This window comes from Eptatretus burgeri, chromosome 9 (genome assembly GCF_056783735.1).
Source record: "Eptatretus burgeri isolate ZD-2024b chromosome 9, Ebu_testis_v1, whole genome shotgun sequence".
Classification (NCBI taxonomy): Eukaryota; Metazoa; Chordata; class Myxini; order Myxiniformes; family Myxinidae; genus Eptatretus; species Eptatretus burgeri.
Genome location: NC_140969.1, coordinates 55,144,882 through 55,162,482, shown reverse-complemented (window position 1 = coordinate 55,162,482; position 17,601 = coordinate 55,144,882). Strand labels below are relative to the sequence as shown.

The window sequence follows — 17,601 nt, the reverse complement described above, 5'->3', positions numbered from 1 at the left end:
ATATAAATACTCTTCAAATTTCTGATCAATCGGATTAAAACTGAGGATTTTAGAAATCTCACCAACGCTGTTCACCTTTGGCCTATGTTGACCTTTTCACCAAGGATAACCTAAAAAGAATTGGTGGTTCAATGCAGTAAGCTGATATGAACATTCTGTTCAACTTTCAAGTAAATCGGATGAAAAATGACGATTTTAGAAAATTGACCTCAAGATGACCTTTGACCTCAAAAATCAATCGGCTTCTCAGTTGAAACTACCTTTACAAGTTGGTGAAGTTTCATTTTTTTGTATCTTTTGACTTTTGTATCTTTTTATTATAAAAATAGAAAAGAAAGCCCCCAAATGGGAGTTACGTTTTCATTTCAGAGAAAGAAGGAAAACCAAGAAACAATTTCTGAAGAAAGGAAAGGATGAATCGGGTGAATTATATACAAAACATTTCACAAAAGGATAAACATTCCTCTCGGACTTTGCAAATAACTTCTTTTATACACCATTTTGATTCGAACTGCGGTAATCTTCCAGTTACTGAAAAGAAAGCAAAATCCAATTTAACACGACTTATTACAAGGTTTTGGAACAAAAACAAAGCATCTTCATCTTTTACTTCAACACCGTCAAGTTTTCTTTTCCTTGACTTATATACTGCCATCTTTGCCTGAGCAAGCAGGAAATTGGCAAACACAGCATTGGAATTTTTGTGTGGGATATCCATTCCATAGATGAACACACAAGTGTTAAAAATCAAACCAAACCTCACAAAACAATTCCGAAGTAAAATAAATAAAGGTGCCAACCGTTGGCATTCAATATAGATGTGAAAAAGGTTTTCAGATTTCTTACAAAAAGGACATTCATCTACAAACAGATTTGAAAAACGGTGTAACAAGTGATTAAAAGGAAGGATCCAGTGTACTAGTCTCCATTGGAGGTCACCATGTCATGGTGGTACAGGAGGGTGATAACCTTTCCAGTTAGGAAAATAAGGGGGAGAACAAGGTAAGAGGTCTCTCCATCGAACCTTCTGCTGTGTTATTTGCCGTTGCGAAAGAAATTTGACACAACCCAAATAAAGGTCTTTTTGTTTGGGTTGGCCATTGAAGCCTACGTTAAAAGGGGGACAAGGAAGAGGGCTGGCAAGAGAAAAAGCACATACGAGTTCAGGAAAGGTAGAGAGAGAAGGTATTCAATGTGCATTTTGTTCATTGCTTTGGTGATCCTGCTCCCAAGCAGGTGCGAGCTGTGGGTATGTCCAAAGCACACTACATAATATGCGTGCCACGATTCCAGAGGAACGCACACCGACCAGGCTTGCCAATGCATCAGCTCCGATCCAGCTGCCGTTTGGGCTGAGAAGATCTGCGACAGATTGAACGCCCTTGTCGGTAAAGCGTTGAATAAAACACCCATCAGCAGGCATATCATGGAAAAGGGAGTTGCAGAACAAAGGTTCTTCCAGAAACATCTGTTTCGTGTAAGAATGTGTAGTTCTTGTTATTGTCAGAGCTTGCCACGCATTTAGTATGCTCTGATAGAAACCAGAGAGGGGGGATGTGTCGATTTTGGAAAGGTCCATCAGGAAAAGAGAGTGGTCATAGCCTAGCCTCCCAGCCTGTTGCAAAAGGTGACGAGTGACGTTGACCCATGGTGGAGAGGGTCGCGTGTATAGCATGCGAAAAGCAACCGAGAGTCGAAAGGCCATTAGCCAGCTCGTTATGTCGACCAGGCCTTGTCCTCCATCGGTCAGTGGTAAACTGAGGACCCCAGGTCGCAGCCAGTGTTTTCCGTCCCAGAAAAAGGACACGAAGCACTTCTGGAGCTGTTGAAGCAACACCGCTGGAGGATGCAGCACGAAGAACCTGTGCCATAAGATAGAGGCCACCAGTGTGTTGATGACCAAGACCCTTCTACGATATGACAGTTGTGTGATCAGACCTTTCCATTTTTGCAGTTTACCCTCAACAAACTCGAGCAGACCAACCCAATTTTTTGCTACTGTGGTATTATTACCTAAGAACACTCCAAGGCATTTCACACCATCATTGGCCCATGACAGTGGAGCAGGAAGTCTTGGCACCAAGTAGCACAACGGACCGAGCCAAAGGGCGCTCGTTTTGTTCCAATTTACTTTGGCTGAAGAAGCCTTTTCAAATAAGGACAAACAATAACGAACGATGTTAACGTCATTGATATCTTGTACGAATAAACACACGTCATCAGCGTATGCCAGTACCTTGATGGGCCGTTCAAGCTGGGACAAACTAACCCCTGTTAGTCTAAGCACAAAGAAACCAGTAGGGGTTCGATGGAGAGAGCATAAAGCAACCCGGAAAGAGGGAAACCTTGTCCAATTCCCTTAATAGACAAAGGTGCAACAAGTTCATTGTTTATCTTAAGCACACTATAAATATTATTGTATAGTATTTTAATATAAGAGATGAAGGTTGAACCAAGTCCAAACCGCTCAAGTACTTCGAAAAGGTACCGATGGTCAACACGGTCAAAGGCTTTCTCCTGATCAAGGAGAAGAAGTCCTAAATCTTTAGGGTTTTCCTTGCACAGTTCAATGATGTCTCTCACAAGGGAGATGTTGTCATAGATGGAACGTTTTGGGACACAGTAACATTGGTCTTCCTTCAACAACAAGGATAAATAAGGAGTAAGTCACGATGCCAGGGCTTTTGAAAATATCTTATAGTCCGTACATAACAGGGAGATAGGACGCCAATTTTCAATACTCAGCATGTCTCCCTTTTTTGGGATGAGGGTAAGAAGAGCTCGTCGGCAACTCCGAGGTTGCTCTCCAAGCTGGCAGCTTGCGTTCAAGGTCTTAATGAGTTCTGGACCCAATGAGTGTCGAAACTTCTTGTAAAATTTGGTTGTAAGTCCATCCAATCCAGGTGCTTTCCCAATGGCAAGGCCGTGCAGGGCAGTGCCAAGTTCATCCAAGGTGATGGGTCTTTCCAGCTGGGAATGCCCATCTGCACACAACACTGGCAGGCCTACGGAGATCGAGGCGACACTGACAGGATTTATTTGTTCCATTGAATATATTTTCGAAAAGTATTCCTTCGTGAAAAGTTTGATTTCTGATTGTGTAAAGGTAATGGATGAATCTGCTAATCGCAGCTGAGAAAGCTGTTTACTGGGAAGACGTTTCTGAAAGGAAAAGAAGTACTTGGTTGGTACGTCTGCCTCATTCAGGTGTCGCACCCTCATCCGAACTAAGGCACCACGTGCATTCCTCTCGGTTATTTCCTTTAATAAGGACTGTTTCTCAGTTAAGGTTTTTTGTATGTTACTATTATTTTGTCCGATGACCCGTTGGAGTTGTAAAATCTCTAACTGTAATTTTTTCTTCACTTCATGGTCAGCCCTTGTTGAGAAAACCTGATACTGTTGACAGAACCCTTTGATTTGGGTTTTTACTGAATCCCACCATATCAGCGGGTTAACGGAACAGCTTAGCTTCTGTTCTAGGAGAGCCGTCCAGAACGATTCAAAGGCTGGAATGAAGTTGAGGTTTTCGAGTGAACTGTTATTGAATTTCCAGTGAGAGCTCCCTGGACATGGTTTAGAGAGTTGAATAAAGACTCGAGCTCGGGAATGGTCGGAGAAACCAGAAGGCAAGATATCGGATTTATAAACTCCATGTAATAAATGAGAATTTACATAGATGCGATCAAGCCTCGCAAGTGAGATGTGGTTGTTTAAACAATGACACCATGTATAAGACCGATCAGAAGGGTGCTGTATGCGCCAAATATCATGGAGATTACATTTCGCAATGATGTTTGCAAAAAGTTTTGCGGTACATGGTTGGGGTTCCGGCCCGTTCCGGTTAAATGAAGCATTAACAGTACAGTTAAAATCGCCACCAATAATTAGACAAGTCTGAAAATCCAGTGTTTGCAGAAATTTTCTCAGTTTGGCAAAAAAGGGGATCCGCTCGTCATTTTTGCTTGGAGCGTACACATTGAGAATTGTGAACTTGATCTGATTGATAGAGAAGGTCACGGAGGCAAGGTGTCCATCAATAATACTCATAAATTTAAGGCAGGACAGATGGAAATGTTTCCCTAAGACAAACATGATGCCTGCCTTCGACGAGGAGTTGTTGCTGAAGAAACATTCCTTGTCCATAAATAGTCGCCACTGAGCATGAACAGATCGGACAGCATAGGTCTCTTGTAACAAAGCTATGTCGAGACCGTTGACCTCTACCAACTGTTTAATTTGGATCTTGCGGAGCGGACTCCCACCACCATTAACATTTATCGTTCCAATCTTGAAACTGGCCATGAGGAAAATAATAGCTTCTAAGAATAAGATCAGAAGTGGGATAATTGATTTGGATCCCTTTTCGCCTTCGCAATCAGTTTTTTTAAGCGGCGACAGTGTGTCTGGGGGAAACCGAATAAGTCAGGCTTACATACGACAGCCTGAGCTGTCAAGGAGCAGCTGCTCACCTGAGCACACTCAAGGAAGGACGGTAGATCTGGAAAGTATTCCGTCAGGTTTATATTGCGTTTCCTGTATTTTGTAAGAAGAGTCTTATTTGTTCAGGGGGGTAGGACTTTGACTGGTTGGCTTCTCCACCGTTTCCACCTGACTGTTCCTGTTTGCTTCCTCCAGGTCAGATTCGTCAGAGTCGGTTTTGGTTTCCGAGTCACACAAGCTTGTACCGTCCTGCATATCGATACTGCCGTCAGTATTGATTCCGGGATCTGTACTGGTTACCACGTCTATGTGCTCTTCCATTGTGGGAACATCTCCTGGTGAAGTAATGGAAATGATCGGGGGAGTTGATGAAACAGAAACACCATCAGCGGATGTAGCGATATCGCTTCCCTCGACAGTAACGGTGTTATCGACCTCCAACGGCGTGGAGTTATACAGTACTTTGGGGGGGGGCTCTCTCATAAAACAACCATTTTAACATTTCCTGCGTTTCCCGCTTCACCGCGTGATGAACTGGGAGCAGTAACAGGGTTAACATTTGTTTCATTATGTCCCCGCTGACAAGGATTTAGGGTTAACATTTGTTATACTATTTCCTGCTGACAAGGATTCAGGGTTAACATTTATCAAAGTGACAGCTGGATCATCACTCGTGGTCTGTGTGTCATGATCAATGGACTTTCCAATAGGAGAGTTTTTAACGAGTGAAACAGTTTTCTTCACTGCAATAACAGGTAAAGTGGTCTCTGTCAGCGAGACGTCGCTGTCCTCACCGGCAAGTAGGGTAAACTTGTTGGTCGTAGGTACCGGGGTCCGGGTCCATTCCGGGTCCATTCCGGGTAGGCCTTGTAGAGTGACGTCAATCACAACTGCAGGAACATTACCGACAGATTCCTCGTTTGTAAATGCTCCTTTCTTCTAGGTTAAACGACCATCGGGTAAAGTCTTTCTCTTCCTTGATGGAACCACGGTGAAACCATCCCAAACATTCGTTTTGCTGTTTAGACGATCGGACTGAGGGGACTGGGCCTTATTACCGGACATGAGATTCGCTTCCTTCACAGTCGAGGAAGAAGAAGAGGACGTATTCTTGTTGACGAGGTTTGTTTCATCGTTCGACGAGGTTGACTTTGGGCAAGATCGTTTTAAGTGTCCGAAATTACCACATTCGAAACATTGCAGGGTGTCAGTGGTTACGTAGACTTGGTAATCATGATTATCAATTTTGAGTTTTAAAACGATGTTCAAGGTTCTTTCAGCGTTAGAGGGAGGAAGCACCACATAAGCTTGTCTCCGAAAAGACATCACATGCTTCGTCAAGGTAACATGGTAATCTGAGAAACCACAGAACCATAACGAGATAATTCGGAGATCAGTGTCTGATTCTTCAGGAAAGGAGGAGCGTTCGCGATCATGACCTTGACGGCCGGTGTGTCCAGAGGGGAGACGAGCACGAAATGTCCGTCGTCTGTTGATAGTCCGGTCGATACAATTTTGTGAACCAGTTCTGTCTCGGACACGAAGATTACCACACGTTTGTTCATTCGTGAGGGGCACGAACTTTGTCAGTACCGACTATGTTTCCCGTAGCGATAACGAGATCCTCGACGCTGACGTCGTCGGGTGCGACACAAACGACGCCATGTTTTCTTGTTAATGCTTCAAATGCCGAATAACGGGAATACAAAGTCATGTTTAGGAAGGGGGAGGAGGGGTGATTGCTCTCGTGCGGTAATTAAATACGAGCCGAGACAAGTTTCCAAAGGAAATAAACACAGCCATAGTGAGGAAAAACACGATAAGTTGAAGGGCCGGGATGAGCCGCCAACTAAAAGTTATCCACAAGAACCTGTGGGCTCTTTCTCTCTCTATCTCGGGGAAAAGGTATGCGAGGAGAAAACAGGGGGATTGGGAGGGAAGGGGAAGAGATGAACTGAAGGGCAAACCGTGAAATAACAAGGACAGATGGGCGGGGCGGGGTGACGACGGCGCGAGGGAAGGCCAGAGCGCGAGGTCTAACGAAGAGGGGAGGGAAGAGGGGAGGGAAGAGGGGAGGGAAGAGGGGAGGGAAGAGGAGAGGGTGGGAGCACAAATAACGATGCGTAGAAGGAAACAAAGGAAGGGAGGTGAAAATCGATGTGAAAGGGGATAGAAAGGTGCAAAAACAGGGCAGATTACAGCTCACCAAGACCACACAGCCGCCATGACACTCCACTCGACTCACCAACAGCCAGGAGAGAGAGAGAGAGAGAGAGAGAGAGAGAGAGAGAGAGAGAGAGAGAGAGAGAGAGAGAGAGAGAGAGAGAGAGAGAGAGAGAGAGAGAGAGAGAGAGAGAGAGAGAGAGAGAGAGAGAGAGAGAGAGAGAGAGAGAGAGAGAGAGAGAGAGAGAGAGAGAGAGAGAGAGAGAGAGAGAGAGAGAGAGAGAGAGAGAGAGAGAGAGAGAGAGAGAGAGAGAGAGAGAGAGAGAGAGAGAGAGAGAGAGAGAGAGAGAGAGAGAGAGAGAGAGAGAGAGAGAGAGAGAGAGAGAGAGAGAGAGAGAGAGAGAGAGAGAGAGAGAGAGAGAGAGAGAGAGAGAGAGAGAGAGAGAGAGAGAGAGAGAGAGAGAGAGAGAGAGAGAGAGAGAGAGAGAGAGAGAGAGAGAGAGAGAGAGAGAGAGAGAGAGAGAGAGAGAGAGAGAGAGAGAGAGAGAGAGAGAGAGAGAGAGAGAGAGAGAGAGAGAGAGAGAGAGAGAGAGAGAGAGAGAGAGAGAGAGAGAGAGAGAGAGAGAGAGAGAGAGAGAGAGAGAGAGAGAGAGAGAGAGAGAGAGAGAGAGAGAGAGAGAGAGAGAGAGAGAGAGAGAGAGAGAGAGAGAGAGAGAGAGAGAGAGAGAGAGAGAGAGAGAGAGAGAGAGAGAGAGAGAGAGAGAGAGAGAGAGAGAGAGAGAGAGAGAGAGAGAGAGAGAGAGAGAGAGAGAGAGAGAGAGAGAGAGAGAGAGAGAGAGAGAGAGAGAGAGAGAGAGAGAGAGAGAGAGAGAGAGAGAGAGAGAGAGAGAGAGAGAGAAAATATATATATATATATACATACACTGCCAAAGTTTACCTTTGCATGATATTTACCCCCCCCCCCCCGGGGGATCTTTGATTGGTCGAGGGTGAAACATGACCATCACTGCCATGCCTCAATATAGCGTTCGGGAAAGAGGTGCTCTCGATTTGTGTTTGGTAGGGGGCAATGGGTTGGGGGGGGGGGTTCCAAACTTGAGCTTGGTATAGCGACTTGAAGGGATGGGGGCAGAGGTGGGGTTCTCAATTTGCATTTGGTCGGACTTGAGAGGAAGGGGGGTTTGACTTGCATTTGGGAGGAGGACGAGGTGAAGAGGAAGGGGGGGTAGGGGAGAGGGTTACCTAGACTGTAGGTTTACATTTACCTGGAGTCTCGCTTTACCTTCTCATACCTCATGGATTTCAAAGCCAAAGGTTAAATCTTTTCCCAGCTAAAGACTGTCATCCCTGTATTTCACAGGCAGGGTGATTCATCAATGCGTGTGCCCTGCATCTGTAAAGAATTACGTTAAACTGCTGTTAAATTGGCATCCCATCTACCAGCATCACTTGGTTGACGTCAAATATCTCACGGTGTCCTTCGCAAAGAGTAGGCAAGCTATCGCCGGCAACACGGACAAATTCCAAATTCTGGTTAGTCGAATGTCAGGCCTGGTCAGGAGGTGAGTGAAAGACTTGGGACAAGCTTCCCCTGGCTAACCCCACAAGAGCATGGGAATAATTGTGGCCAAAAAAGAAGAAGATACTCTTGAAGAGCGTTGGTGCTGCCACAGCAGTTTCTTGGCAAGGATTATACTCCGTGGTTTGCAAATTGCCTTCACAGCATTTCTTGTTTATCCTTTTAAATGCTGAGTGTCAACCAAGGAAGCAGCACATACCATTCTTGAAGTCTTTGGTCTGACTCAGCCAGAGTTCAAACCGCTGACCTCCAAAATTCAGGGCAGACGCTCTAACCATGACACCACCGAATCTAACTGAACGTACATGCATTCCAAAGAAACGGTTCAAGAATACTTAGTATACTTAATGTCAGTTTGTCATGTTATTTTCAAAAACAACAACGATTGTGATAACAAATATCAAAGCTTGGAGAGCACTTGCAAAGTGGCTTAAGCACTCAAACAAGCACTCCAACAAAGCAGTTGAGAAGGAACAGCTGGCTTGGCAAAAGATAGCAAGCTGATTGGTGACAACCACAAAAACAACCAGAGAGTTGGTGTCAAAGCCACCCAATGCTCACCTGTTTATACATTTATCTATTTTAAAAGACTAGTCTAATAATATTTTTTTATAAAGCATTGCAATGAAGTCTGATCCAAATAATTTTAAAGCAATATATGTATTTGTATATTGTAATCAGTAAAGATAGTGTGGTAGATAAAAACTTCAGAAAGGAAAAAACTTTAACGTTGATGTGCTACAAAAAAGTTAAGTTCAAAACAGGTCAAAAATTTTAAAAAATTGAAATTATTTTTAAATTTCAACTTCACCACATCCCTTCGCAGGGCAGCTCACCGGATGACGGGATTGGGGCAAAGCCTTCGGGAACCCCAATCTTTGATAGGAGGGAAACCACGGGGTAACATCCCTGGGTCAGATTGCGGGAGAGTGTGTCGGAGTGGTGCTCAGGTGTCGTCCACCAGACGGCGGTCTCCTTGGGTTAACCTGAGGCGGTCCCTTCGGGTGGGTGCCTGGAATGTCCTATCCCTAAGAGAGGATGATCACCTGTCTCTGTTATCATCTGAGCTCAAGCGTTTGGACATCGGGATTGCAGCTCTCTCTGAGGTTTCGAGACCGGATTGCGGCGAGATAATGGTGGGTGGTTAAACCTACTATTGGTCTGGTCGCTCTGATGGTTACCATACCCAAGGAGTTGCTGTAGCTGTGTCCAATAAGCTGACCCCAATGATAATTGAGGTAACACCGGTCAACGAGCGTATTATGAGATTAAGGATTCGTCACTCCTTCGGTGTCATTTCCCTGGTCTCTGTTTATGCTCCGACTGAGGCGAGTGAACTCACCATGAAGGATGCATTCTACGCCACACTCGAGTCTGTGGTTGATCAGTGCCCCAGACGAGATACACTTCTAGTCTTGGGGGATTTCAATGCATCGACTGGAACTGATAGGGATGGTTATGAGATGTGTGTTGGTCCCCATGGGTCAGGAACTATGAACCAGAATAGCACTAAGTTCCTTGACTTTGCAAGAAGTCATGGACTTAGGGTGGCTGGTTCATGGTTTCAGCGCCCACAAGCTCATCGCTGGACTTGGTATTCCAATGCTGGCGGTGCGGCAAAGGAGATTGACCATGTCCTCATTGGCGGTCGCTGGAGGATGATCCAGAACTGCAAGGTCTACCGGAGTGCTCAGTTCCTCAATACTGACCACAGGCTTGTTGTAGCAACTCTAAAGCTGCACCTTAAATCCTGGAGAATGGTACCATCCCAGCCTAGGCTGGATGTTGCCAAGCTCAGGGATGAGAGAGTAGCTGAGGAGTTTGCGAACAGGCTGAATGGACACTTTGGGGGTCTGGGTGCTTTGGGGGGTCCTGAAGAGTTGTGGAGCACCTTCAAGACCACCGTCCTTGATGGTGCCGGTGGATGCCTTGGAGCTCACCGCAGGGCAAAGAAGAATTTTGTCTCTCAAGGGACACTGGATACCATTGACCAGAGTCGCAGGGCCAGGCTGAATGGCAGAGCTGAGCTGTTCAGGGAGCTGAGGCGTAAAACTGTACGTGCACTGAGGGTGGACAAGGAGGCCTATGTGCGAGGAATCTGTGAGGGGGTAGAGCATCACCTGTGGACAGGTGATTCTTGTCCCGCTTACAGGGGAATTCGCGCATTGCGTTCATCTAAGCCCATCCCTCGGAGCACTGCAGTTAGAGCAGAGAGTGGTAGGCTCTTGACAGTGGAGTCTGAAGTGAAGGCCTGCTGGGCCGGTTACTTCGAGCGGTTGTACCAGGCTGATCCCCCAGCTGTCGAGTTGGACGCCAAGGGTGTTACAATCCCTGTTGCTGACCCTCAGATCAACTGTGGTCCACCTTCGCTTGTGGAAACACGGGCTGTGGTGAACCGGTTGAAATGGGGCAAAGCTCCAGGGATCTGTGGCATCCATGCTGAACTTCTCAAGGCTGGTGGAAATGCTGCACTCGTGTCGTTGCATGCAGTTTTGTGCTCTGCCTGGAACACAGGCATCATCCCAACTGATTGGAAGAGGGGCCTTGTTGTTCCTCTCTGGAAAGGGAAGGGTGATCGCCAAGACTGCAACAACTACCGAGGGGTGACGCTGCTCTCAGTGCCGGGCAACGTCTTTGCTCGGATAATTCTTGATAGGGTTCGCCACCATCTGCTTGAGCACCAACATCCAGAGAAGTCAGGCTTTACACCAAAGAGGTCAACGATTGACCGTATCCTTGCTCTTCGTGTCCTCACCGAACGCAGACGACAGTTTTGGCAGGGGCTGCTTGCAGCCTATGTTGATATCTGTAAAGCGTTCGATTCAGTGAATCAGGATGCCCTCTGGAGGATTCTTGGTCTTCGTGGGGTGCCACCAAAACTGATCGATCTGATGTCTGAACTCTACTCTGGTACTGAGAGTGCTGTGATGTGTGGTGGTACCATCTCTGACTTATTTCCAGTTGTTACTGGAGTTCGTCAGGGGTGTGTACTGGCCCCCACACTTTTCAGCACTTGTATGGACTGGATTCTAGGGAGGATGTCGGAGAGATCAAGCTGCGGTGCATCGTTTGGGAATGTCAAGATCTCGGACCTTGATTTTGCAGATGATGCAGTCATCTTTGCGGAGACTTTAGATATCCTTTTGGGGGCCCTCGAGGTGCTGAATGAGGAGTCGGAGCTGCTGGGATTACGGGTTTCTTGGGTCAAAACTAAGATCAAGGCTTTTGGTGACATCTTGGATGCTGCTGTCCTGTCTGTGTCTGTTTGTGCTGAGGATGTTGAGGTCGTGGAGAGATTCACTTACATTGGCAGTGATATTCAAGTCTCTGCTGGCTGTGAGTCAGAGGTCAATAGACGTCTGGGTCGGGCCTGGGGGGTCATGGATTCACTGGATCATGGGGTGTGGCACTGCCGGTACCTGTGTGGGAGGACGAAAGTCCGAGTCTTCAGGTCCTTGGTACTTCCAGTCTTGCTCTATGGATGCGAGACTTGGACTCTGACCAAGGATCTGAGACGGAGACTTAATTCCTTTGGTACCAGGTCTCTTCAGAGAATCCTTGGCTATCGCTGGTCGGATTTTGTGTCCAACGAGCGGTTGCTGAGAGAGACTCGGATGAGATTTGTTACCTGCATAGTCTGTGAGCATCAGTTGCAGCTGTATGGACATGTGGCTCGTTTTCCTGACTCTGATCCTGCTCACCAGATTCTCTCAGCGAGGGAGTCTCGTGAGTGGAGGAGGCCAGTGGGTCGACCACGTGCCTCCTGGTTGCAACAGGTTGACCATAATCTCAAGGAGATGGAGATGGGCCTGGCATCTGCCTGGGGGATGGCCAGACGGAGGCCCCTGGAGTACCGGCAGAAAGTGGACGCAGCAACGCGCTGTTCTGGCACATGCTCCCATACCTGACCTGACCTACATCAATAATATTCCCCAAGGGAACCTCCATGCCAAATATCAGCATCCAAGTACACATATTAAATGAATGTCAAGCTTCTAAATAACTTGCACCAAAAACTTTAACGTTGATGTGCTACAAAAAAGTTAAGTTCAAAACAGGTCAAAAATTTTAAAAAAAAATCGAATTTTTTTTTTTATTTCAACTTCACTACATCAATAATATACCCCAAAGGAACCACCATGCCAAATATCAGCATCCTTGTACACATGTTAAATGAATGGCAAACTTCTAAATAACTTGCACCAAAAACTTTAACGTTGATGTGCTACAAAAAAGTTAAGTGCAAAAGAGGTCAAAAATTTAAAACATTTGAATTTTTTTATTTCAACTTCACTACATCAATAATATACCCCAAATGAACCACCATACCAAACATCAGCATCCTAGTACACATATTAAATGAATGGCAAACTTCTAAATAACTTGCACCAAAAACTTTAACATTTTCACGCTCACGCTGACTCCGACGCTGACGCTGACGCCAGGGGTATCGCTGTTCTTCGAACAGGCGAGCTAAAAACCGCAAATTTCTTAGCATTTTCAGATTTCACTCCAGATTTGGCAATATTTCGTCCACAATATCCGATCCTCAAATCCAATTTACTAAATCGATTGTATACCTTAATTAGTCCTTAAGAAGTCATTGTGGAAAATCGCCAAGTCTATGAACAAAACTTACATGATCTGGTTTCCTTTGCATGAGTTGTCATCAAAACGGTACCTTAATTTCATGATAGAAGACGTGTTGTTCAGTCTTCAAATGTACACCAGAGGCATGTGCGGTCTGTTCCAAGGCAAGACGTTTCAGAGCAGGTTAAAATAAAGCTTAAGACGCCTGTGAGAGAGCGGGACGACAAAATATAAAGCCTGCTTTTGTTTTAATTAAATAAGGCCATTAATTGTCTTAAAGAGGTGTTTTACTCTACTCAAACACCCATCTTTATGTCCAGAGATGGTTTACTGTGCCGGTGAGTTAAGCGTGGCAGACAGGGAACCGTGCCAGTGACTATGTGGTGGTTAATTAATTGGGCGAGTGAACCAACATTATGTGCCACATTACGTAGGCTATCAATGCAACTACAGTCTCGGCTCAATTTCTCAACTCACTTCATCGGCAGCGCTCGGATGCTCCGGAACACCACTGCTGTCTCGTATAACCCATGCAATGCTCCAGAGGGCCTTGGAGGACTCATCCGCCTGACGCGAGGCGTGCCAGCATTTTTGGAAGGCAGCCCAGGTCTATTCTGGCATTGAGGGTGGTGCGACAGACTGCCAAGTTGCAAACCCGTGGAAAGAACATGTGTAAAAGTGCTGATGAAGAAGAAGCGTGGTAGTCTAAGGGAGTGTATGTGAAGAAAGGCACATATGGGAAATGAGAAGGTGTAAGGTGTGGAATGAAATGCAAAAGACGTGAAACTTCATGAGAATGACTCGAACTGCGAGCGGGAAAATCTCAGGGGGAAAATGGCTCTCTGGATATATATATATATATATATATATATATATATATATATATATATATATCTCTCTCTCTCTCTCTCTCTCTCTCTCTCTCTCTCTCTCTCTCTCTCTCTCTCTCTCTCTCTCTCTCTCTCTCTCTCTCTCTCTCTCTCTCTCTCTCTCTCTCTCTCTCTCTCTCTCTCTCTCTCTCTCTCTCTCTCTCTCTCTCTCTCTCTCTCTCTCTCTCTCTCTCTCTCTCTCTCTCTCTCTCTCTCTCTCTCTCTCTCTCTCTCTCTCTCTCTCTCTCTCTCTCTCTCTCTCTCTCTCTCTCTCTCTCTCTCTCTCTCTCTCTCTCTCTCTCTCTCTCTCTCTCTCTCTCTCTCTCTCTCTCTCTCTCTCTCTCTCTCTCTCTCTCTCTCTCTCTCTCTCTCTCTCTCTCTCTCTCTCTCTCTCTCTCTCTCTCTCTCTCTCTCTCTCTCTCTCTCTCTCTCTCTCTCTCTCTCTCTCTCTCTCTCTCTCTCTCTCTCTCTCTCTCTCTCTCTCTCTCTCTCTCTCTCTCTCTCTCTCTCTCTCTCTCTCTCTCTCTCTCTCTCTCTCTCTCTCTCTCTCTCTCTCTCTCTCTCTCTCTCTCTCTCTCTCTCTCTCTCTCTCTCTCTCTCTCTCTCTCTCTCTCTCTCTCTCTCTCTCTCTCTCTCTCTCTCTCTCTCTCTCTCTCTCTCTCTCTCTCTCTCTCCTTGTTGTTCCTATGATGTACTTTCGGCAAGAGAGAGAGTGAATTGAGCAAACTCTACCCTTTTATTCTTCTCCAGTCTGTGGATGGGCACTCAATCGAACCTGCTAGACAACTCCAGCACCGTGTGTCCCTACCTGTTTCCCTTGGATTCTGATGCAGTAGACGTGGTGTCTGTGTGATCGAACCTGCTAGCAAACTCCACCACTGTCTGTCCCTGAGTTGTTTCCTTGGGATTCTGATGTGGTAGCCATGGTGTCTGCATGATCAAACTTGTGGGTTTGCATGTTGCATGAAGAGAGAGACAGAAAGGCTGAAAGACAGAGAGATGAAGAGATATAGAAATAGAAGTGAAAGGAAAATAGAGAAATAGAGTAGAAGAGAAGGTGGGAAAAGGGAACAAAACCCTATCTGATGACATGAACAATGCAGATTTGTCACATAAATATGATTTACCTAAATTTGTAAACATTTATGTGTGCTTTTACCTGCACTGGGAGGGAGGGGGGACAAAGTAAGGTACATAAAAATTAGGCAGATGAATGCAGATTATTGCCTAATAGGTAGAGCCAATGCAACTGTTTAGCCAGAAGAGCCTTTTAAAATTTAAATTGTTCCGGCTGTTCCCAGAACTTTTCTGTAACATAGACAGGTTAATGTGTGGCAGACATTTCCTGTTCGTCAGGATGCGTGCAGCAACAGCTGGTGTGGCACTTGCTTCCTGGTACTACACCACTGCAATGGGGTCTGATCTCGACTTCATGTCTTGTAGTGTTTGTAGCTTCTATTCCCAGCTCACAACGGCCAACATGCCTGAAACATGCATCTGTGGATGTCCCTCTCTGGGGGTGGACTGATCTGTAAGCTTCCTGGTATTGGCTGCAGTACAATCCTATGGAGATGTAGGGGGCTGTAGCTCTGCTAAGTTCATGCTGAAAAGGCGGACCCACGTAATATTCATATATGTAAACAACCACAATCACAGCTATAGTGCAAACTGATCACATCAAATAGTAACTCCGCAAATGACAGCGCTCAAGTGAATTTGGTTGCAAAGAAACACCTGAGTGGAGAATGCGCTTCATATTCATATCATGGTCGACATCACATCGGGTATTAATTAACGTCATTATGTCAATTTCATCATTCAGGAATACTCAATAAAAACAAGAAAAAGAGCAAACAGAGATTGCAGACCCTTGCCAGGACTGCTTTTGTGTGGTGTATCTTATGTGGTGTTTGTATACTGGTGTGTTGCATAATTAGAAACATAACTAGAACTGCCACTTAATAATTGCTGATAGTGATGACCAGGTACCAAGACGTTCCTCTTTCATCGGACACCTGACCCTGACCCATGCCGTTTTATAAAAAAATTATTATTCATGATTCAATTGCATTTAGAATGGGATTAAAATAAATTCAATTCAAATGAGATGGAAGACATAATAAAATAGGTACAGTCCTGCATTGGAGTAATGAGAAGGAACCCAAAGAAGAACAAGGACAATTGTGTCCAAGAGCTGCGTCCGCAAGGTTTTGTCTTCACCAGAAGAAGAAGAAGAACAACAAGAACAAGAACAACAAGAAGAAGAAGAGGAAGAAGAAGAAGAAGAAGAAGAAGATGAAGAAGAAGAAGAACGCGGAGCTCTCTTAGAGCCAGTGTTCACAACGCGACGTGGCTAAGAATTCATCACAGAAAGTCGAAACATCAGCATTTTGATCACAATAACAACAACAACTTCCGATATTTCGTCATGTGCCTTGATGGAGCCAATAGCGAGACCCGTCATGGAGGCTCCTGTACATGACGAGAAAATCGTGTATTTACGAAATTACAACACATTGAATGGAATAATCTTTAAATAGCAACGTGAACTTTTCGAAACTTTAAAGCAAATGTCCGAATATATTTAAAAGTTCATGATAGACGTTCTCAAGAGGCACCCTCAATGCGAAGATGTGTACAGGTGTTTAGTATTTAAGGAGATCCGGATCCTGTATATAAAAGAGCCGCGTCCTAAAGTTTTTGTCTTCACCAGAAGAAGAAGAAGAAGAAGAAGAAGAAGAAGAAGAAGAAGAAGAAGAAGAAGAAGAAGAAGAAGAAGAAGAAGAAGAAGAAGAAGAAGAAGAAGAAGAAGAAGAAGAAGAAGAAGAAGAAGAACAATGCGGAGCTCTCTTTTTCACCAGCGTTCGCTATGCGAGACGCGGCTAAAAAAGCAATGATGAAGTCATCAGGAGGAACCTGGATAGGATTCTCATTTCAGCTGCTACTCCTCCACCCTCAAACGAATCCAGGCACAGCCAAGTGAGCCTTGCAGAAAAAAATTCTGTTGTGAGAAGATGGCATATTTTCAGTCTCTTTGGTTTGTTTTCAACTTTGCTTTTCTCATTTTATAAATGGCAAATTTTCCTTCTGAAATCAAAATAATTTCTGGAGTGTTCTTGAGACGAGAAGAGATGGCAAATCAAAAACAAAAATACAAGGGGGAAACATGGCAACTACGAGATGTAAAAGCTGTATGAACAAATTGAAAAGCAAAAGCAGTCTTGAATGCAGTTGACATACTGGAGGTATGAAAAAAATAAAATCTTCAGAAAACATACCAAAATGACATAGCATTGAATTTGTATGTTTGAAACAATATAACAATATATTGGAAAGCCAAATCATAAGAGCCAATCTCCAGATGTCGCCCATACATACAACTGTTGGTGGAGCATACATTATTGACTATTGGGGGCAAAAGAGAGGTCGGGGGGGGGGAGTTTCTCTCTCCATCAAGATCGAAACACATCCAGAAGCAATGATAGAAAATTATTGTGCAATTTCTGTTTTTTTTTTTTACATTAGAGAGTGGAAAGGAAGATGAACATGAAGGCAATCACTACAGTTAAACTGACATTAGATGTTTCCAACAACTTGCACTTGTGGAAAATGGTGAGGTGCATGGTGATGCAGGAGAAAGGTGAAGCAGTCAAGTGCAGCTCGAAGCAACCAAATGCTTGAATAACCTTCCGTACAACCTGGGAAGCAGCCATCACAGATCTAACGTCAACTATCGAGGCAACATACTGTATATTGCTGAAAGTCATTCTCGCATAATGTGATCCCAAAGATGTTAAACTTCTCATATGTTGGTATTTAAAAAGCCTTGCATAAAAAGCTGCAAGCAAGAAATCTCAATTAGAACTCCATTGTAAGAAAAACTAGCTCAAGAAGAGCATGACGAACCTCTCAATGCTGCATCTTGTGACACACCATCACAGATCACCAGGCATGCAA

At 45.0% G+C, this 17,601-nt stretch overlaps 1 protein-coding gene across 1 annotated transcript in view; it reads right to left on the bottom strand.

Moving 5' to 3' along the window:
* CSMD3 (CUB and Sushi multiple domains 3) overlaps nt 1-17,357 on the bottom strand; it is a 1,047,538-nt gene extending 1,030,181 nt beyond the window's left edge. The window contains exons 1-2 of the mRNA XM_085893781.1: nt 17,220-17,357; nt 5,238-5,321 (exon numbers count right to left, since the gene is read on the bottom strand). Coding sequence (XP_085749907.1) covers nt 5,238-5,321; nt 17,220-17,357 — 222 coding nt within the window. The remainder of the gene's footprint in view (nt 1-5,237; nt 5,322-17,219) is intronic.
* Between the last annotated feature and the right edge of the window lie 244 nt (nt 17,358-17,601).